General features: G+C 46.6%; 1 protein-coding gene across 1 annotated transcript in view; it reads right to left on the bottom strand.

Moving 5' to 3' along the window:
* IFI35 (interferon induced protein 35) overlaps window positions 1-24,885 on the bottom strand; it is a 118,467-nt gene that overhangs the window by 44,532 nt on the left and 49,050 nt on the right. Inside the window, exon 3 of the mRNA XM_069751882.1 lies at window positions 1,570-1,644. Coding sequence (XP_069607983.1) covers window positions 1,570-1,644 — 75 coding nt within the window. The remainder of the gene's footprint in view (window positions 1-1,569; window positions 1,645-24,885) is intronic.

Below are 24,885 nucleotides of genomic sequence, written 5' to 3'. Positions count from 1 at the left end.
GACTATGGAGACAATCATTAGAGATAACGGCATTATGACTGATATATAGCAGTTTCTGTTTTTGCTATTCCCTATCAGTTGCACTTGAGTGAGTAATGCAAGCAATGCGTCATATCTGGGAATGCTGTAACATACTAGATATGACAACTGTGTGATTAGGAGAATATGATACTGAAGGCTGCAGTCAGCTGTAAGAGTTTAAGGAGCTTCCGGGAATTTCTCCACCATCCCCCAGGCAGGAGATGGTGTCTTCATTGTGTTTACAGGGTAGGACAATGCGGCCATAAATGGAGGTGGGAGTGAAGTCCCTGAATGCTACCTGATTAGGTAATCCACATCTGCTAGGTGTAGCTACCCTCCTCCACAATGGTGAGTAAGGTTTGTAGAACAGAAATTTCACAGCCCACGCTTGGGGATAAGTGCCCGCTGTGCCAATGTATAGACATCTGTAAACAATGGTCTACAACCTGATGATGGACACTATGTGTTCTCTGGCCATTACCCGAAATACAGGACCTGTAAGTCTTGTTTCACACTTCCGTCTTCTGGCGGGCGTCGTAATGCGTTGTTCCGATGGATCGACGTACGTTGTAAAAATTGTGAAAAACGTGTGTAAGGCTACTTTCACACTAGCGTTTTCTGCAATCCGTCACAATGCGTCGTTTTGCAGAAAAAACGCATCCTGCAAAAGTGCTTGCAGGATGCGTTTTTTCCCCATAGACTTGCATTGACGACGCATTTGCGACGGATTGCCACACGTCGCATCCGTCGAGCGACGGATGCGTCGTGCTTTGGCGGACCGTCGGGAGCAAAAAACGCTACATGTAACGTTTTTTGCTCCTGACGGACCGCTTTTTCCGACCGCGCATGCGCGGCCGGAACTCCGCCCCCACCTCCCCGCACCTTACAATGGGGCAGCGGATGCGCCGGAGAAATGCATCCGCTGCCTCAATTGTGCAATGCATTAAACGCTAGCGTCGGAATCTCTCCCTGACGCATTGCGACGGGGAGATTCCGACGCTAGTGTGAAAGAAGCCTAACGCATCCAGTGTTTTGACGGATGCGTCGTTTGTGTTCTTGCCTGAATTTCAATGGAGAAATTTCTGGGGAGACGAGAGAGAGGAGAGATTTTTTTTTCCCCCGGGTTGGAAAATGCTTCCAGGCATGCTCAAATGTAAAAACAGGATCTGTCACTGGATTCCTGCGTTACACTGTGACCGCAGGATCCTGTGTCCATAGGCTCCCATTCTGTGGAACGACGTATGACGCAGGAGGCGTCCTGGCACGTTTTTCCACTGCAGACAAAAAACGTTCCTTTGAACGTTTTTTTGCAAATGACGGGCCGTCAAATTACACAGGATCCAGTGCACGACGGACGAAACGTTTCGCGATACGTCGCTAATAGAAGTCTATGAGAAAATGCAGGATCCTGTTTTCTCAAAAAACGACGTATCTCGACGGAACTACAAAGACGGAAGTGTGAAAGAGGCCTAACCCAGCATAGAAAGACAATAATATATAACCCCACACCAAATGATAAGTCTTCATTAATAACAATGAGCCACATACCTTGTACGTTTCTATCTCCCGTCTCAGTGACTCCTCTTCACTCAATTTCTCATCTACAACATGTACAAATTCTTCCTAAAATGAAGGAGACAGTTATGGCAACATTTATTTTTGTATATATAATATATATCTAACCAAATGCACTTATAAACTATATACATATATGATACTGCAGTTCAAGAGCAATTGCTTTTCTTTTCTTTTGCATTGGCTAATAGCATTGGTTATTAGAACTCCTTAAAGGGCTTGGCCGGCAGGGGCATCCCAATTAGTGCATCACCAAGGGGAGTGGTGCAAGGGGGGAATTGTGCACTGACTTTATTTTATTGGCATTTTGTCATATGGGCTCCACAGTCAGAGGCACATTCCTTATGCAGTACCATGCCTGCCAGACATCAAGAGGAAGACAGAGCTGCGCTGCGGCTGCTCTCTCACTTCCTCCGGCTGTCAATTACGTGCGTAACAGAGTGAAGCCAGCACTGATTTGGCTGCAGGGTTCGCATGACATAATAATGTCACGCAAACCACGGGAGAGCAAGTGCTAACATCGTTGGAACGTCAATGGCACCAAAGGCAAGTATAGATGCTATTATACCTGTGGTGAAACAGTGATTGAGCTGGGATTGGCAGAGTAGTGGTCAACCCCTTTACATTTAATAGAAATATAAAGTTATTATAAATGGAAACATTTACAAGCAGATGTAATCCCATGGGGATCTGGTGTCACATGGTTATCCACTCAATGAAATGGGCACCAGGTAACTACAGCTCCCCTGAATGTTCACTATATAGGAAATCATGGCTGCCCACAGCTTTTTCTTGTGAAAAAGTTTGTAATTAGGTTTTCTGAGAACTCAATAGATAGTATAGCTAAAAGGAAGACACCCATCTGCAGACAGCTGTTTCAGTGCAAAGTGGGAAACTGGTCGGCTACGTGAGCAGTGTGCAAGAACCCCGAAACAGTTGTTTGCAGATGGTGGGTCTAAGGGCACAATTCATTATCGTATTTACACTTTTTTATATACTTTTTGCGTGTTTTTCACGTGTCTTTTTTTTTATCTTGTGCCTTTTTTGATAGTATAGCTAAAAGGAAGACACCCATCTGCAGACAGCTGTTTCAGTGCAAAGTGGGAAACTGGTCGGCTACGTGAGCAGTGTGCAAGAACCCCGAAACAGTTGTTTGCAGATGGTGGGTCTAAGGGCACAATTCATTATCGTATTTACACTTTTTTATATACTTTTTGCGTGTTTTTCACGTGTCTTTTTTTTATCTTGTGCCTTTTTTGAAGTTTATTTTATGTGTTTTTTTAGTTTACAATTGTGGACGAGGTTTAGGGTTTCTAAGGCTATGCACATGATGCAGAATTGGTGCGGATCCGCAGCAGATTTTTCCGTGCAGAAATGCTGCAGTTTTGCAATGTGATTTACAGTACAATGTAAATCAATTGGGGAACAAAAAACCTGTGCTAATGGCGCGGAATGAAAATAAGTGCATCTCACTTCTTTTGTGCGGAACTGCAGTGGATTTGGACCCTTCCATGATAGAAATCCGCAGGGGTAAAATCCGCACAAATTCCGCAACAATTCCGCAGCTTTTCCGCACAAAATCTGCACCTGCGGATTCTGCCAGGAGATGCGGATTTGGTGTAGAAAATTCTGCACCCCATTCCTCATCGTGTGCACATAGCCTAAATGTTTTTAGCTGATTGCGACTTATTAAAAAATTGCCAAACTTTGGGGCAAATGGACTCCAGTACCCCCCCTTCCCTGGAGTAATTTTATGTTCATCTGATGTGAGATAGTGTTGTATACACACTCATTGGGCATGAAGGGGACCATTGATAGTCAACAGTCATAATGGGAGCACTATAGCACTGATGGTATACTACCCAATAAAAAAATAGCTTTGAATAAAACTTATCATATGCTTGCAAAGGGTGGGAAAGTCGCTTTTGCATAGCTGCTTCTGGGACGCCTATATTACAAGCCCTACGGTCTTTGTATTCAGGGTTTTAACTAGTCCATAACATTACATAGGTGGACCTGGAAGCTCCTGGGCAGCAATACAGAATAAGTAATGTACTTACCCCCACACCCTCCTTATCCACATGCTATTTATTAGTGTTATATAGTAGAAGGGTTTGTGGGCACTCTCAAAATTTGGTGTCTGGGTGTCACAGCTACTTTGGCAGGTCCCTGAGGTTATAAAATCTGACTGATCAAGCTTGTCACGAGATCATATGTATTTCCAAACTATGAACAGCAAATCGCATGCAACAATATGAACTTAAAAAAATATATATATCTATAATATAACACTGTGAGCGTCACTCTGTCCGAAGCCTTTATAGACTGCGCAAGCGCCGGCGCAGTCTGGGCCTCACAGAGTGACACTCCCAGGAGATCGCGGTAAGCGTTAACACTGAACGCACACCGCGATATCCAACAGAGAAGCAGGGACCGCCAGGAGGGTGAGTATCGGCTATATTCACCTGGCCCCGTTCCACCGCTGCCATCTTCCCGGTCCTCGGCCTGTGACCTTCAGTTCAGAGGGCGCGATGACGCGCTTAATGCGCAGCGGTGGAACGGGGCCAGATGAATATAGTAAGTGCTGGGGGGCCTGAGCTGGCGGCGATACCGGCACCTGACCCCCACAGCGTGCCGGTGTCCCCGCCTGCTCAGGCCCCCCAGCACTCGGCGCACAGCGACGATAGGGGAGTATGTTTTTTTATATATATATATATATATATATATATATATATTGCAGCAGCATACGGGGCATATACCATAATGGAGCATCTTATGGGGCCATAAACCATAATGGAGCAGTGTACGGGGGCATATAGTATGGAGCATCTTATGGGGGCCATAAACCTTTATGGAACAGCGTACGGGGCATACACTATGGAGCATCTTATGGGGGCCATAAACCATAATGAAGCAGTTTACGGGGCATATACCATGGAGCATCTTATGGGGGCCATAAACCATAATGAAGCAGTGTACGGGGCATATACCATGGAGCATCTTATGGGGGCCATAAACCTTTATGGAACAGCGTACGGGGCATACACTATGGAGCATCTTATGGGGGCCATAAACCTTTATGGAGCAGTGTACGGGGGCATATACTATGGAGCATCTTATGGGGCCATAAACCATAATGGAGCAGTGTACGGGGGCATATACCATGGAGCATCTTATGGGGGCCATAAACCTTTATGGAACAGCGTACGGGGCATACACTATGGAGCATCTTATGGGGGCCATAAACCTTTATGGAGCAGTGTACGGGGGCATATACTATGGAGCATCTTATGGGGGCCATAAACCTTTATGGAGCAGTGTACGGGGGCATATACTATGGAGCATCTTATGGGGGCCATCAACCTTTATGTAGCAGTGTACGGGGCATATACTATGGAGCATTTTATGGGGGCCATAAACCTTTATGGAGCAGCGTATGGGGCATATGGATGGGAGCAGCAAATTAAAGAACGGTGGCGCAGGATGGGAGCAGCACATGACAGAACGGGGGCGCAGGATGGGAGCAGCACATGACAGATCGGGGGCGCAGGATGGGAGCAGCACATGACAGAACGGGGGCGCAGGATGGGAGCAGCACGTGACAGATCGGGGGCGCAGGATGGGAGAAGCACATGACAGAACGGGGGCGCAGGATGGGAGCAGCACATGACAGAACGGGGGCGCAGGATGGCAGCAGCACATGACAGAACGGGGGCGCAGGATGGAAGCAGCACATGACAGAATGGAGGCGCAGGATGGGTGCAGCACATGTCAGAATGGAGGTGCAGGATGGGTGCAGCACATGACAGGATGGGGGCGCAGGATGGAGCAGCACATACCAGGATGGAGACCATATACCAATATAAATGCTCGCCACCCGGGCGTAGAACGGGTTCAATAGCTAGTATATATATATATATATATATTCATATAAGTTATAAAACCAAAAGAGACATCTTATGGGGCAAATATACTACGTCCACTCCTTGGTGTGCGGCATTTAATCACAATACCTGTGTCTGGCTAAGGCATTGAGTGCGAAGTGTTATCTTGATCTTCAATGGGGCACCATCATCAGAGGTTATCTGATTAATGAGATGTGTGTAACCAATGGTAAGTGACATCACTAGCCTGCACATACTCAGTTACATTATATACTAATATTGTAATTTAAGGTTGGATTGGATTAGTCTTTAGTCATAAATAATATTGGGAAAGGATTGCCTGGCTATTCTAAACTTAGGGTACCGTCACACAGTGGCATTTTGATCGCTACGACGGCACGATTTGTGACGTTCCAGCGATATATCCGTGACGTTCCAGCGATCTCGCTGTGTCTGACACACTCCTGCGATCAGGGACCCCGCTGAGAATCGTACATCGTAGTAGATCGTTTGAAACTTTCTTTCGTCGTCTAGTGTCCCGCTGTGGCGGCATGATCGCATGGTGTAACAAAGGTGTGCACGATATTGTATACGATGTGCGCATAGTAACCAACGGCTTCTACATCGCACATACGTCATGAAATTATCGCTCCAGCGTCGTACATTGCAAAGTGTGACAGCAGTCTACGACGCTGGAGCGATATTGTTACGATGCTGGAGCGTCACGGATCGTGCCGTCGTAGCGATCAAAATGCCACTGTGTGACGGTACCCTTAAACTCTGGATTCCTAAATGTTATTACTGAAGGGATGTGTGGGCAATTATATATCACATCCCCTGTATAGATCATAAAAAATATGTATTTGCAATTTTAAGGCTGGTAAATTCAGTTAAAAGTTCTGACATTTTCTTAGTACAGGGCTAACTAGTGGTCAGAGTCTATAGCAATGTATAGGTCCATCTAATGAGCTGAGTTCTGCTGGTCACATACTCAGTCATTCTCCACAAAGACAGTTTAATGCATAGGGGTTTCCCAGGAAAGCTGTCACTTTATAATGGCAGACATATCTCATCTCGCATATATATGCTTGGCACAAATACAGGCAAAGTCACACATAATACTCACAACTTGGTGGGATGGCTCTTACATTTTTTTTAATCAAAATTATGTTAACTGTGCACCCAATATTTTCATGCATTATTGCTATTTATTTACTGCAGGGTATTTGCTTATTATGTTTTTATCATGGGGTTGTCTGTTTAGTGGCCAAGTGTGAACATGCACCTACAATTTATATTCCAGTTCATCTCTTTATGTTATTGTTTACTCGGCATCTTAGCAGACTCAGCCCAAATGGACACCAAGCACTATGTGTAACCAACACTTATCTCACGCAGCTTAATTGCCTTTCTGTAAAATCATACTTGTGTATGGGTCTAAGAGATTTAATTCATAGCACAGTGGCTCAGTGGTTAGCACTGCAGCTTTGCAGTACTGGGGTCCTGAGTTCAAATCCCACCAAGGACAACAACTGCAATAAGTTTGTATGTTCTCCCCGTGTTTGTGTGGGAACTCTCGGGTTTCCTCCCATATGCCAAAGACATATTGATAGGGAATCTAGACTGTGAGCCCCAATGGGGAAAGTGATGATAATGGCGCTATATAAGTGAGCGAAATAAATAAATAATATGGCCCGTAACAGCTTGCCATCTGTGAATACCATTGGGTGTCCTTGGACATATATCCTTGTTATAGTTATGATGGAAAACATCAGCAAGGAGTTTTTTATGTTCTACCCATGTTTGCGTGGGTTTCCACACTCCAAAGACATACTGATTGGAAATTAGATCTGTAAAGCGCTTTGGAATAAATACCGCTAGATAAGCGAGTACAATAAACATTTTCGGTTTGAATATCTGTGATTCATATACAGTCATGGCCAAAATTTTTGAGAATGACACCAAAATTATTGTAACAACTCTGCTGGCATCACAGCATGGCCTCACATCTCTCACACTATCTTACCCACTGCTCCAGGCCATGATGTGGTTTCTGTTTCATGCCAGCTCCATGTTCTGTGTCTCTGCTCTCTGCATGCCTCATGGCTATGTGTATAGGGGGCCTGCGCCTGAACTCTCTGGTTCTTATAGGAATCAGGTGCATCTGTCTAATCAGTTCCTGACCAATTACCAAGAGGCCTCCTGTATATAATGCAGCTCCACCCTGTGCTCTGGGCCTGTGCAACTTACTCCCTCAGTCAGTTCTTAGCTGCTGAGGTGCCAGGTCCTGTCTCGGTTACTCTTTCTTGTCTGCCGCCCAGGGGGGCGTTGTACCCTGGTCTTGTCCTGTGTAGCCACCCAGTGGGGCTTTGTACCCTGGTCTCTGTCTTGTGTAGCCACCCAGAGGGGCATCATACCCTGGCTTGTGTCCAGGGGCTGACTGGCAAATTTTAGCCTGGGGGGCAAACACAAAGCACTGGCCCAGGAGTGGTGGTCCATCTTTATGTTAAAGAGTCTAAGGTCTCACATACCATTCAGCGTGAGTATTGCGCATCCGAGGTGCTACTGATAAGAAACCATTTCATACATACTAAACTTAAATGGCCTTTTTAGTAGAGTTGAGCGAACTTTTCAAAATTCAGTTCCGATTATGATCAGCAGCAAATATTGTATTTGCAATATTCTCCGACCGTCATTGGAGCCAATGGGCGTAGAAATAACCGAATATGTTGTTCCACTATGGAGGGCTGGCCCTGAACAGGCAGGGGGCCCACTCGCTGTCGGGGACACTGGCGCGCTATAGTGCCGGCCCCCGCGAGTGGACCCCCCGCCTGCTCCGGGCCCCGACACTTGCAATACTTACCTCTCCCGGTTCCAGCGCTGCAGTGTCTTCCATCCTCTGTGACGTTCAGGTCAGAGGGCGCAATGACGTCACCAGTGTGCGCCCTCTGCCTGAGCAGTCGCTGCACAGAGAGCAGGAAGACGCCGACGCTGAGGAGTCCAGAGCAGAGCAGCGACAAGCAACGAGAGGTGAGTATTTCATTTTTTTTATATTTGGAGCAATATATGGGGACCATCAGAAGGGGCCCATATATGGAGCATTATATGGGGCTAATTCTATATGGAGCATCTTATGGGGCCAATAATATAGGGGGCATCTTATGAAGCCAATTCTATAGGGAACATTATATGGGGCCAATTCAATATGGAGCAGTATATGGGGCCAATAATATATGAAGCATCTTATGGGACTAATTATATATATGGAGCATTTTATATGGCCAATTATATATAGAGCATTATATGGGGCCAATTATTTTTGGAGCATTATATGGGACCCATTCTGTATGGAGTATTTTATGGGACCCTTTTGTAAGGAGTATTATATGGGCCCATTCTGTATGGAGCAATATATGGGACTCAGTATACTGTATGGGGCCGATAATATACTGTATGGAGCATTATATGAGGCCCATTATATATGGAGCAATAGCTGGGGCCCATCATATACTGTGTGGAGAATTATATGTGGCTCACTATACTGTATGGAGTATTATACGGGGTCAATTCCGTATGGAGCAATATATGCGGCTCATTATGTATGGAGCACTCTGTGGTGCCCATTATACTGTATGGAGCATTATATAGTGAGCATGGTATCTTGGGCGTGCTCATAGATTATGTTTGTGTCCCCATAGCTGCATGATTTGCGGCTGTTAGACAACCTAAACACATGCAGGGGTTGCCTGTTTGTTAGGGAATCCCCACATGTATTCAGGCTGTCTAGCAGCCGCAAAAAATGCAGCTACGTGGACACAAACATAATCTACGAGCATGCCCAAAATACTCAGAGACTACCTGAGCATGTTCGCTCATCACTACTCTCTAGCTATCTAATCTCTAAGGGTATGTTTCCACTGTCCAGATTTCTTCAGTTTTTGCTGCGGATTGGACGCTGCGTACAGCAGCAGCGTCCAATCCGGAGTGTCCAGATGTTACAACATAGTGGAGGGGATTTTATGAATGCGTGCAGGGCTGCATCCGGTGGCCCTGCATAACCGGACATGCGGCGCGTCTTTATAGACCGCAGCATGTCTATTTATCTTGCGGAGACGCTCAGTCTCCGCAAGATAAATAACACAGTCTATGAATACGATGAGGTGATTCCGCATTTGTTCAATGAACACATCCGGAATTACCGTGCGTACAACAGTGGGCAGCGCTTTGGGTGGAGTGGGGTCCCCGCTGCGACCAAAGGGCAGGGATTCCTGACTGCGCAAACATAGCCTGACTGCAGAAAAACACTCTTAACCTACAGCTATGGGAATTATCTGCATATTAATAGTGTTACTAATCTGCCCAGTGCCCACACTTAGGCTACTTTCACACATACGGTAAGTTTTTTGCCGTCAGGCACAATCCGGAGAATTTTGAAAAAAAAAACGGATCTGGCAACAATTGCCACCGGATCAGTTTTTTTCTCATACACTTTTATTAGCGATGGATTGCGACGGATGGCTTAGGATGCCGGATCACCTAGAAGGATCCGGCAAAAAAAAAACAGATCTGTCTCATCAGTTTTTCACAATTTGCGACAGATCCATTTTTTTTCAACAGTTGACGGATTGTGTCTGAAAGCAAACACCTGATGTGTGAAAGTAGCCTCAGCCGAACACTGTGTGGGAGAAAATTATTTTTTTTCCCCTCCAGCGTTCGGGTTTCAGTCACAGGGTGGGAGAAGCACCGGCGCGGGTTCAGTCACCGCTCTGAGTATACAGAGTGATGGCTCAGGTCACCACGTACACTCATACTCATGTCACAACGTATACACTCATACACACAGGTCACCACGTACACACTCATGTCACAACATATACACTCATACACACTAAGGTCACCACGTACACACTCATGTCACAACATATACACTCATACACACAGGTCACCACGTACACACTCATGTCACAACATATACACTCATACACACTCAGGTCACCACGTACACACTCATGTCACAACGTACACACTCATACACACACAGATCACCACGTACACACTCATGTCACAACGTATACACTCATACACACTCAGGTCACCACGTATACACTCATGTCACAACGTACACACTCATGTCACAACGTACACACTCATACACACAGGTCACCACGTACACACTCATGTCACAACGTACACACTCATACACACAGGTCACCACGTACACACTCATGTCACAACGTACACACTCATACACACTCAGGTCACCACGTACACACTCATGTCACAACGTACACACTCATACACACTCAGGTCACCACGTACACACTCATGTCACAACGTACACACTCATACACACAGATCACCACGTACACACTCATGTCACAACGTATACACTCATACACACTCAGGTCACCACGTACACACTCATGTCACAACGTACACACTCATGTCACAACGTACACACTCATACACACAGGTCACCACGTACACACTCATGTCACAACGTACACACTCATACACACACAGATCACCACGTACACACTCATGTCACAACATACACACTCAGGTCACCACGTACACACTCATGTCACAACGTACACACTCATACACACACAGATCACCACGTACACACTCATGTCACAACGTATACACTCATACACACTCAGGTCACCACGTATACACTCATGTCACAACGTACACACTCATGTCACAACGTACACACTCATACACACAGGTCACCACGTACACACTCATGTCACAACGTACACACTCATACACACACAGATCACCACGTACACACTCATGTCACAACGTACACACTCAGGTCACCACGTACACACTCATGTCACAACGTACACACTCATACACACACAGATCACCACGTACACACTCATGTCACAACGTATACACTCATACACACTCAGGTCACCACGTATACACTCATGTCACAACGTACACACATGTCACAACGTACACACTCATACACACAGGTCACCACGTACACACTCATGTCACAACGTACACACTCATACACACTCAGGTCACCACGTACACACTCATGTCACAACGTACACACTCATACACACACAGATCACCACGTACACACTCATGTCACAACGTATACACTCATACACACTCAGGTCACCACGTACACACTCATGTCACAACGTACACACTCATGTCACAACGTACACACTCATACACACAGGTCACCACGTACACACTCATGTCACAACGTACACACTCATACACACTCAGGTCACCACGTACACACTCATGTCACAACGTACACACTCATACACACACAGATCACCACGTACACACTCATGTCACAACGTATACACTCATACACACTCAGGTCACCACGTACACACTCATGTCACAACGTACACACTCATACACACAGGTCACCACGTACACACTCATGTCACAACGTACACACTCATACACACTCAGGTCACCACGTACACACTCATGTCACAACGTACACACTCATACACACACAGATCACCACGTACACACTCATGTCACAACGTACACACTCATACACACAGAGATCACCACGTACACACTCACGTCACAACGTATACACTCATACACACTCAGGTCACCACGTACACACTCATGTCACAACGTACACACTCATACACATACAGATCACCACGTACACACTCATGTCACAACGTATACACTCATACACACTCAGGTCACCACGTACACACTCATGTCACAACGTACACACTCATACACACACAGATCACCACGTACACACTCATGTCACAACGTATACACTCATACACACTCAGGTCACCACGTACACTCATACACACACACAGGTCTCCATGTACACACTCATGTCACAACATACAAACTCATACACACAGGTCACCACGTACACACTCATGTCACAACGTACAGACTCATAAACACACAGGTCACCACGTACACACTCATGTCACAACGTACACACTCACACACAGGTCACCACGTACACACTCATGTCACAACATATACACTCATACACACTAAGGTCACCACGTACACACTCATGTCACAACATATACACTCATACACACAGGTCACCACGTACACACTCATGTCACAACATATACACTCATACACACTCAGGTCACCACGTACACACTCATGTCACAACGTACACACTCATACACACACAGATCACCACGTACACACTCATGTCACAACGTACACACTCATGTCACAACGTACACACTCATACACACACAGATCACCACGTACACACTCATGTCACAACGTACACACTCATACACACACAGATCACCACGTACACACTCATGTCACAACGTACACACTCATACACACTCAGGTCACCACGTACACACTCATGTCACAACGTACACACTCATACACACACAGATCACCACGTACACACTCATGTCACAACGTATACACTCATACACACTCAGGTCACCACGTATACACTCATGTCACAACGTACACACATGTCACAACGTACACACTCATACACACAGGTCACCACGTACACACTCATGTCACAACGTACACACTCATACACACTCAGGTCACCACGTACACACTCATGTCACAACGTACACACTCATACACACACAGATCACCACGTACACACTCATGTCACAACGTATACACTCATACACACTCAGGTCACCACGTACACACTCATGTCACAACGTACACACTCATGTCACAACGTACACACTCATGTCACAACGTATACACTCATACACACTCAGGTCACCACGTACACTCATACACACACACAGGTCTCCATGTACACACTCATGTCACAACATACAAACTCATACACACAGGTCACCACGTACACACTCATGTCACAACGTACAGACTCATAAACACACAGGTCACCACGTACACACTCATGTCACAACGTACACACTCATACACACACAGATCACCACGTACACACTCATGTCACAACGTATACACTCATACACACTCAGGTCACCACGTACACACTCATGTCACAACGTACACACTCATACACACAGGTCACCACGTACACACTCATGTCACAACGTACACACTCATACACACACAGATCACCACGTACACACTCATGTCACAACGTATACACTCATACACACACAGATCACCACGTACACACTCATGTCACAACGTACACACTCATACACACTCAGGTCACCACGTACACACTCATGTCACAACGTACACACTCATACACACACAGATCACCACGTACACTCATACACACACACAGGTCTCCATGTACACACTCATGTCACAACATACAAACTCATACACACAGGTCACCACGTACACACTCATGTCACAACGTACAGACTCATAAACACACAGGTCACCACGTACACACTCATGTCCCAAAGTACACACTCATACACACAGGTCACCACGTACACTCATACACACTCAGGTCACCACGTACACACTCATGTCACAATGTATACACTCATACACACACAGGTCACCACGTACACACTCATGTCACAATGTATACACTCATACACACACACAGGTCACCACGTACACACTCATGTCACAACGTACACACACAGATCACCACGTACACACATACACACACACAGGTCACCACGTACACACTCATGTCACAACGTACACAGACATACACAGGTCACCACGTATACACTCATACACACACAGGTCACCACGTACACATTCAGGTCACCGCATACACACACAGGTCACCACGTACCCACTCATACACACACAAGTCACCATGTACCCACTCATGTCACCATATATACACAGATACATATGTCACCACATACACACTCATGTCACTATGTACACACTCATACACACACAGGTCACCATGCACACACTCCGGTCACCGCATACACACACAGGTCACCACGTACCCACTCATAAACACACAGGTCACCATGTACACACACAGGTCACCATGCACACACTCATACATACGTCCCCACGTACACATTCACACCCACATCACCACATACACACTCATGTCACTATGTACACACTCATACACACAGGTCACCACGCACATATCACCACGTACACGGTTGCGAATATACACAGTTCGCACACACAGACGCAAATGTACACATATCATCACATATACTCACACATTTTACCACATATACACGCATGTACACATACACATGTCACCATGCACACAAACATACAAAGGAATACACTGAATTGTGGACTTGAGACTGCATTTAATCACACAGAATGAGACATACAGAAAATTCCACTCCTGTTTCCGCCTGCCCCACAGATATGTACCCCAACAGCTCCCCTCGAGCTGAGTTTCAATCATGCATCCCCCAAACAACTAAGAATCAAAGAGACACCTTACCAGAAGCCTCCATGATTGCCTGCAGCTACTCACACTTCTGCATGAAGGTTTTTACACATGGTGTGTGGGGCAGCCGGCGCCTCCTCAGCAGAGCTGCACGGTCTGCTTCCTGCTCTCCGATTGGTAAGGGAGCACACACTGAGGGAGCAGGAAAAATACAGTACAGCCTCTAGGGACGGCTTCTCCACCAATCAGAGAGCTGGAAGGACATTGCACCCTTTAGTGACCTCTGCTCCACCAATCAGCATGATGCTGCTTGTTGGGAAGAGCAAATAAAGGGACAGTGCGGCTTCTAAAGTAATATTTGGCTGAACGGCCCAAAGCTGCAACTAGGAGACCAGCCCAGGGGGCAATTGCCCCTCTGCCCCATGGCCCAGCCCGCCCCAGCTTGTGTCTGTCTCTGTGTCTTGTCTCATTCCTGACTCTGTCTTAGTCTAGTCCTATTCCTCTGTCTGTTTATATCTGTCTTGGTTTGCCTTTTCTGCTCTGTTCGTCACTGTTGCTCTGCTTCTCTTTGCTCTGCACTCTGACCTTGCTTTACACTCTGTGGCTTTGCGCTCAGCTCTGCACTCGGACCTTGCTCCACACTCTGTGGCTTTGCTCTGTGGCTCCGCTCTTTGCGGTTCTACCTGGCTCCGCTCTTGGCGGTTCTACCTGGCTCCGCTCTTGGCGGTTCTACCTGGCTCCGCTCTTTGCGGTTCTACCTGGCTCCGCTCTTTGCGGTTCTACCTGGCTCCGCTCTTGGCGGTTCTACCTGGCTCCGCTTTTGGCGGTTCTACCTGGCTCCGCTCTTGGCGGTTCTACCTGGCTCCGCTCTTGGCGGTTCTACCTGGCTCCGCTCTTGGCGGTTCTACCTGGCTCCGCTCTTGGCGGTTCTACCTGGCTCCGCTCTTGGCGGTTCTACCTGGCTCCGCTCTTGGCGGTTCTACCTGGCTCCTGTTGTGAATTCTGTGGCTGAGTTCACTTCTGTGGTCACAAGTGGTATTGCAGTCTCTGGGCTTCCTCCCTCAGGTGTTCTGGTGAGCTCGTTGGCTGCCTTGCTATTTAGCTCCACCTGAGTCTGTCTTCCTTGCTCCTTGTCAATGTTCCAGTGTTGGATCTGAGCTACTGCATCTTTCCTTGGGCCTGCTGCTCTGCTAGATAAGTGCTTCTAGTTTGTTTTCTGTTTTTTTCTGTCCAGCTTGCTATTGTCTTTTGCTGGAAGCTCTGAGAAGCAGAGGGGTGCACCGCCGTGCTGTTAGTTCGGCACGGTGGGTCTTTTTGCCCCTTTGCGTGGTTTTCGTTTTAGGGTTTTTTGTAGACTGCATAGTTCTCTTTGCTATCCTCGCTCTGTCTAGAATATCGGGCCTCACTTTGCTGAATCTATTTCATTCCTACGTTTGTCTTTTCATCTTGCTAACAGTCATTATATGTGGGGGGCTGCCTATTCCTTTGGGGTATTTCTCTGAGGTAAGTCAGGCTTGTATTTCTATCTTCAGGCTAGTCAGCTCCTCAGGCAGTGCCGAGTTGCATAGGTAGTTGTTAGGCGCAATCCACTGCTGCTTATAGTTGTGTGAGGATAGATCAGGTACTGCAGTCTACAGAGATTCCACGTCTCAGAGCTCGTCCTATTGTTTTTGGTTATTGCCAGATCTCTGTATGTGCGCTGATTATTGCACGCTGTGTTGCCTGATTGCCAGCCATAACAGTACAAGGAGCCACACCAATGATTCCCAATAGAGGGAAAAAAGAAATCCTGACATCATTTTTTTTTCTTAGCTCTGTCTTCAGTCTTTTTTTTCCCCTAGACATTAGAGTGCTTCAGGACACAGCTGTGGACATGGATATTCAGGCTCTGTGCTCCTCAATGGATAATCTCGTTGTAAATGTACAAAAGATTCAAGATACTATTGATCAGAAATCGATGCTAGAACCAAGAATTCCGATTCCTGATTTGTTTTTTGGTGACAGAACTAAGTTCCTGAGCTTCAGAAATATTTGTAAGCTATTTTTGGCCTTGAAACCTCATTCTTCTGGTAATCCTATTCAACAGGTTTTGATTATTATTTCTTTTTTGCGCGGCGACCCACAGGACTGGGCGTTTTCTCTTGCACCAGGAGATTCTGCATTGAGTAATGTTGATGCATTTTTCCTGGCGCTCGGATTGCTTTACGATGAGCCTAATTCAGTGGATCAGGCTGAGAAAAATCTGCTGGCTTTATGCCAGGGTCAGGATGATGTAGAAGTATATTGTCAGAAATTTAGGAAATGGTCAGTACTCACTCTGTGGAATGAATCTGCACTAGCGGCTTTGTTCAGAAAGGGTCTCTCTGAAGCTCTTAAGGATGTAATGGTGGGATTTCCTATGCCTGCTGGTTTGAATGAGTCTATGTCCTTGGCCATTCAGATCGGTCGTCGCTTGCGCGAGCGTAAATCTGTGCACCATCTGGCGGTACTGCCTGAGAGTAAACCTGAGCCTATGCAGTGCGACAGGACTATGACTAAAGTAGAACGGCAAGAACACAGACGTCTGAACAGACTGTGTTTCTATTGTGGTGATTCTACTCATGCTATTTCTAATTGTCCTAAACGCACTAGGCGGTTTGATAGCTCTGCCGTTATTGGTACTGTACAGTCCAAATTCCTTTTGTCCATTACCTTAATGTGCTCTTTGTCATCGTATTCTGTCATGGCGTTTGTGGATTCAGGCGCTGCCCTGAATCTGATGGATTTGGATTATGCTAAACGTTGTGGATTTTTCTTGGAGCCTTTGCGGTGTCCTATTCCGTTGAGAGGAATTGATGCTACACCTTTGGCCAAGAATAAGCCTCAGTACTGGGCCCAGCTGACCATGTGCATGGCTCCTGCACATCAGGAAGTTATTCGCTTTCTGGTACTGCATAATTTGCATGATGTGGTCGTGTTGGGGTTGCCATGGCTACAAACCCATAATCCAGTATTGGATTGGAACTCTATGTCGGTAACCAGCTGGGGTTGTCAGGGAGTACATGGTGATGTTCCATTTTTGTCTATTTCGTCATCCATTCCTTCTGACATCCCAGAGTTCTTGTCGGACTTTCAGGATGTATTTGAAGAGTCCAAGTCTGATGCCCTACCTCCGCATAGGAATTGTGATTGTGCTATCAATTTGATTCCTGGTAGTAAATTCCCTAAGGGTCGTTTATTTAATTTGTCCGTACCTGAACACACCGCTATGCGCAGTTATGTGAAGGAGTCCCTGGAGAAGGGACATATTCGCCCATCGTTGTCACCATTGGGAGCAGGGTTCTTTTTTGTAGCCAAGAAGGATGGTTCGCTAAGACCGTGTATTGATTACCGCCTTCTTAATAAGATCACTGTTAAGTTTCAGTATCCCTTGCCATTGATTTCTGACTTGTTTGCTCGGATTAAGGGGGCTAGTTGGTTTACTAAGATTGATCTTCGTGGTGCGTATAATCTGGTGAGAATCAGGCAGGGAGATGAATGGAAAACGGCATTTAATACGCCCGAGGGTCATTTTGAGTATCTGGTGATGCCGTTCGGACTTGCCAATGCTCCATCTGTTTTTCGGTCTTTTATGCATGACATTTTCCGTGAGTATCTGGATAAATTCTTGATTGTTTACTTGGATGATATTTTGATCTTCTCAGATGATTGGGAGTCTCATGTGAAGCAAGTCAGAATGGTTTTCCAGGTACTGCGTGCTAATTCCTTGTTCGTGAAGGGATCAAAGTGTCTCTTCGGTGTGCAGAAAGTTTCATTTTTGGGGTTCATCTTTTCCCCTTCTACTATCGAGATGGATCCGGTTAAGGTTCAGGCCATCCAGGATTGGACTCAGCCGACATCTCTAAAAAGTCTGCAGAAATTCCTGGGCTTTGCTAATTTTTATCGTCGCTTCATCTGTAATTTTTCTAGCATTGCCAGACCATTGACCGATTTGACCAAGAAGGGTGCTGATTTGGTTAATTGGTCTTCTGCTGCCGTGGAAGCTTTTCAGGAGTTGAAGCGTCGTTTTTGCTGTGCCCCTGTGTTGTGTCAACCTGATGTTTCTCTTCCGTTCCAGGTCGAGGTTGATGCTTCTGAGATTGGTGCAGGGGCGGTTTTGTCACAGAGAGGTTCTGGTTGCTCAGTGTTCAAACCATGTGCTTTCTTTTCCAGGAAATTTTCTGCTGCTGAGCGTAATTATGATGTGGGCAACCGAGAGTTGCTGGCCATGAAGTGGGCATTCGAGGAGTGGCGTCATTGGCTTGAGGGTGCTAAGCATCGCGTGGTGGTATTGACTGATCATAAGAACTTGACTTATCTCGAGTCTGCCAAGCGCTTGAATCCTAGACAGGCCCGTTGGTCGTTATTTTTTGCTCGTTTTGATTTTGTGATTTCATACCTTCCGGGCTCTAAAAATGTGAAGGCGGATGCTCTGTCTAGGAGTTTTGTGCCCGACTCTCCGGGGTTATCTGAGCCGGCGAGTATCCTCAAGGAAGGAGTCATTGTGTCTGCCATCTCCCCTGATTTGCGGAGAGTGTTGCAGAAATTTCAGGCTAATAAACCTGATCGTTGTCCGGCCGAGAAACTGTTCGTCCCTGATAGGTGGACTAGTAAAGTTATCTCTGAACTTCATTGTTCGGTGCTGGCCGGTCATCCAGGAATCTTTGGTACCAGGGAGTTGGTTGCTAGATCCTTCTGGTGGCCATCTCTGTCACGGGATGTGCGTGCTTTTGTGCAGTCCTGTGGAATTTGTGCTAGGGCTAAGCCCTGCTGTTCACGTGCCAGTGGGTTGCTTTTGCCCTTGCCGGTCCCGAAGAGGCCTTGGACACATATTTCGATGGATTTCATTTCTGACCTTCCCGTTTCTCAAAAAATGTCGGTCATTTGGGTGGTCTGTGATCGCTTTTCTAAAATGGTCCATCTGGTGCCCTTGGTTAAATTGCCTTCCTCCTCTGATTTGGTGCCTTTGTTCTTCCAGCATGTGGTTCGTTTACATGGCATTCCTGAGAATATTGTTTCTGACAGAGGTTCCCAGTTTGTCTCGAGGTTCTGGCGAGCCTTTTGTGGTAGGATAGGCATTGACCTATCTTTCTCCTCGGCCTTCCATCCTCAGACTAATGGCCAGACCGAACGAACCAATCAGACCTTGGAAACATATTTGAGATGTTTTGTTTCCGCTGACCAGGATGATTGGGTGTCATTTTTGCCGTTGGCTGAGTTCGCCCTTAATAATCGGGCCAGCTCGGCTACCTTGGTCTCTCCATTTTTCTGCAATTCTGGGTTCCATCCTCGTTTCTCTTCAGGACAGGTTGAGTCTTCGGACTGTCCTGGTGTGGATTCTGTGGTGGACAGGTTGCAGCAGATCTGGACTCAGGTAGTGGACAATTTGACCTTGTCCCAGGAGAAGGCTCAGCTTTTCGCTAATCGCAGACGCCGTGTGGGACCCCGACTTCGTGTTGGGGATTTGGTTTGGTTATCTTCTCGTCATATTCCTATGAAGGTTTCCTCTCCTAAATTTAAACCTCGTTTTATTGGTCCGTATAGGATTTCTGAGATTCTCAATCCGGTGTCTTTTCGTCTGACCCTCCCAGACTCCTTTTCCATACATAATGTATTCCATAGGTCGTTGTTGAGGAGATACGTGGCACCTATGGTTCCATCTGTGGAGCCTCCTGCCCCTGTTTTGGTGGAGGGGGAATTGGAGTATATTGTGGAGAAGATTTTGGATTCTCGTGTCTCTAGACGGAAACTCCAGTATCTGGTCAAATGGAACGGTTATGCTCAGGAAGATAATTCCTGGGTTTTTGCCTCTGATGTCCATGCCCCAGATCTTGTTCGTGCCTTTCATGTGGCTCATCCTGGTCGGCCTGGGGGTTCTGGTGAGGGTTCGGTGACCCCTCCTCAAGGGGGGGGTACTGTTGTGAATTCTGTGGCTGAGTTCACTTCTGTGGTCACAAGTGGTATTGCAGTCTCTGGGCTTCCTCCCTCAGGTGTTTTGGTGAGCTCGTTGGCTGCCTTGCTATTTAGCTCCACCTGAGTCTGTCTTCCTTGCTCCTTGTCAATGTTCCAGTGTTGGATCTGAGCTACTGCATCTTTCCTTGGGCCTGCTGCTCTGCTAGATAAGTGCTTCTAGTTTGTTTTCTGTTTTTTTCTGTCCAGCTTGCTATTGTCTTTTGCTGGAAGCTCTGAGAAGCAGAGGGGTGCACCGCCGTGCTGTTAGTTCGGCACGGTGGGTCTTTTTGCCCCTTTGCGTGGTTTTCGTTTTAGGGTTTTTTGTAGACTGCATAGTTCTCTTTGCTATCCTCGCTCTGTCTAGAATATCGGGCCTCACTTTGCTGAATCTATTTCATTCCTACGTTTGTCTTTTCATCTTGCTAACAGTCATTATATGTGGGGGGCTGCCTATTCCTTTGGGGTATTTCTCTGAGGTAAGTCAGGCTTGTATTTCTATCTTCAGGCTAGTCAGCTCCTCAGGCAGTGCCGAGTTGCATAGGTAGTTGTTAGGCGCAATCCACTGCTGCTTATAGTTGTGTGAGGATAGATCAGGTACTGCAGTCTACAGAGATTCCACGTCTCAGAGCTCGTCCTATTGTTTTTGGTTATTGCCAGATCTCTGTATGTGCGCTGATTATTGCACGCTGTGTTGCCTGATTGCCAGCCATAACAGGCTCCGCTCTTGGCGGTTCTACCTGGCTCTGCTCTTGGCGGTTCTACCTGGCTCCGCTCTTGGCGGTTCTACCTGGCTCCGCTCTTGGCGGTTCTACCTGGCTCCGCTCTTGGCGGTTCTACCTGGCTCCGCTCTTGGCGGTTCTACCTGGCTCCGCTCTTGGCGGTTCTACCTGGCTCCGCTCTTTGCCGTTCTACCTGGCTCCGCTCTTTGCCGTTCTACCTGGCTCCGCCTCCAGCATCTCCGCTCTTGGCTCCGCCTCCAGCGTCTCCGCTCTTGGCTCCGCCTCCAGCGTCTCCGCTCTTGGCTCCGCCTCCAGCGTCTCCGCTCTTGGCTCCGCCTCCAGCGTCTCCGCCTCCAGCGTCTCCGCTCCTGGCTCCGCCTCTTGCGGCTCCGTCCTTGGCTTTGCCTTCTCCTTCTCTTCTTAGTTTCACCTTCTACTCGTACTCAGCCTCCTGCATTTCTGTTCTTGGTTCTAGCTCTTGTGCTTTCGCTCTGCATCCGCTCTTGCAGTCTTTCTCAACTTGTTACTTAGTTCTCCTGTCTGAACAGGTTCCAACCTGTTTCACATACCTGCCTGCAGACCGGTCCCTACCGGTTCTTCCTATGTTCCAGCCGTACCTGCCTGCCTACCAGAGAGCCAGTCGTGTCCGCCTGCCCGCCAGTGTCTGTTGTACCCGTCTGCCTGCCTGTGTCCCAGCCGTGCCCGCTCCGTTCCTTAGTGGGATCAGCAGCCAAAGCCAGACATCACCCTGGAGTGGCACCTGGTAGCTTCCTATTGCACAAGTCTGACCTCACCATCAGAGGCTCCAGCGAACACCTAGGAAGCTACTTAGTTACGCCCCTTCCAGGGAAGTTTGGTCTGTGGTCCAGTGGGGCCAAACCCCCGTATGCCCGCGCCAACCAGTCTGGGCGCGTGCGTGACAATTATATTTTCACACGATCTGCTGCCCTCTGGTTTTTATTAGTGTTTGTCTGATGTTTATATCACATACAGAAATATAATTGCAATCATATTATGAGTACCAATAAGTTATATTGACAGTTAGAATGAGTTAATGCAGCAAGTCAATATTTGCAGTGTTGACCCGTCTTCTTCAAGACCTCTGCAATTCTCCCTGGCATGCTCTCAATCAACTTCTGGACCAAATCCTGACTGATAGCAGTCCATTCTTGCATAATCAATGCTTGCATTTTGCCAGAATTTGTTGGTTTTTGTTTGTCCACCCGTCTCTTGATGATTGACCACAAGTTCTCAATAGGTTTAAGATCGGGGGAGTTTCCAGGCCATGGACCAAAAATCTCTGTTTTGTTCCATGAGCCATTTAGTTATCACCTTTGCTTTATGGCAAGGTGCTCCATCATGCTGGAAAAGGCATTGTTGGGCGCCAAACTGCTCTTGGACGGTTGGGAGAAGTTGCTCTTGGAGGACATTCTGGTACCATTCTTTATCCGTGTTTTTAGGCAAGACTGTGAGTGAGTCGATTCCCTTGGCTGAGAAGCAACCCCACACATGAATGGTTTCAGGATGCTTTACAGTTGGCATGGGACAAGACTGGTGGTAGCACTCACCTCTTCTAAGCTGTTTTCCAGATGTCCCAATCGAAAAGGGGATTCATCAGAGAAAATGACTTTGCCCCAGTCCTCAGCAGTCCACTCCCTGTACCTTTTGCAGAATATCAGTCGGTCCCTGATGTTTTTTCTGGAGAGAAGTGGCTTCTTTGCTGCCCTCCTTGAAACCAGGCCTTGCTCAAAGAGTCTCCGCCTCACAGTGCGTGCAGAAGCACTCACACCAGCCTGCTGCCATTCCTGAGCAAGCTCGGCACTGCTGGTAATCCGATCCCGCAGCTGAAACAGTTTTAAGGTACGGTCCTGGCGCTTGCTGGTCTTTCTTGGACACCCTGGAGCCTTTTTGACAACAATGGAAGCTCTCTCCTTGAAGTTCTTGATGATGCGATAGATTGTTGACTGAGGTGCAATCTTTGTAGCTGCGATACTCTTCCCTGTTAGGCCATTTTTGTGCAGTGCAATGATGGCTGCACGTGTTTCTTTAGAGATAACCATGGTTAACTGAAGAGAAGCAATGATACCAAGCACTTGCCTCCTTTTAAAGTGTCCAGTGATGTCATTCTTACTTAATCATGACTGATTGATCGCCAGCCCTGTCCTCATCAACACCCACACCTGTGTTAATGGCTCAATCACTAAAACGATGTTAGCTGCTCCTTTTAAGGCAGGACTGCAATGATGTTGAAATGTGTTTTGGGGGTTAAAGTTCATTTTCTGGGTAAATATTGACTTTGCAATTACAGTAATTGCTGTTATGCTGATCACTCTGACATTCAGGAGTATATGCAAATTGCCATTAGAAAAAATGAAGCAGTAGACTTTGGAAAAATTAATATTAGTCTCATTCTCAAAATTTTTGTCCATGACTGTACATTTTGGCTTGAAGAAAATTCAAGCAAATGCTGCATTACCCCTATACTGATGTATGGAACACACATTTAGCCTACCACATATGAGCATAGGCCATGTTCACACAATGCAATATTTACTTAGAAAATTAAAATACTTAGACTGCTTTATATAACTCAGGAGAACTGTGAGGCCAAGAATGGCCAGAAGATAAATATTCTCATATTAATTTTATTGAAAATCCTTCATTTTACAAAGTACAAACAAACATTACCATATATTAAAATCGTGTGAAGAAATCCATAAGTACATCAAATGACCCGAGATCAAGGACCAGGACATTACTGGGTATACCAAGTATCAATACGTATTATAGAATATGTAGCCAGTATACTGCCATTAAGTACATTAAACTGTTAGTAAGGTATAGCGATTCAATTAAGTAACATACACTGCATCATGAGTGCCAGTAATATCGCCATACACCTATCTACAGAAAGGTGTGCCAAGAAAGACACACACAAGTAAGATAGAGATCAATTACCCATGAATGTGGCAGGTCCCGTCCAGATCCCGGTCAGCTACCCCAACGCGCGTTTAGCGTATGATGAATCCCGCTTCCTCAGGGGGCGTGGCCTAACTAGGATCTCCATCCGGTTTAAATACAAATTGATGTGTTACAAAAGGGTTTGACGTTTTCTCCGACTAATAAATTCAATCTTTTTTCAGCCGTCAAAGACCTGTTCCTCTTTTCCAGGAAACTGATCTTCAAAAAACTGTTTGAAAAGGATGGTCACACACTAACTAGTGATGACACTGAAAGGGAGGCACTGATGGCACTGGAGGATCTATTGAACGAACAGACATCTGATGTGGTAAGTATGTTTCCACGAGAGTGTCGGCCCAGGTCCACCAACTTTCCCCCCTTGTTGCTATGTCCAGCAGTGGACATATTTACCAAAATGGTCACAAAAGATTTTCAAGGGATATCT

This window comes from Ranitomeya imitator, chromosome 2, assembly GCF_032444005.1.
Source record: "Ranitomeya imitator isolate aRanImi1 chromosome 2, aRanImi1.pri, whole genome shotgun sequence".
Classification (NCBI taxonomy): domain Eukaryota; kingdom Metazoa; phylum Chordata; class Amphibia; order Anura; family Dendrobatidae; genus Ranitomeya; species Ranitomeya imitator.
This window is presented reverse-complemented; position numbering and strand designations above follow the sequence as displayed.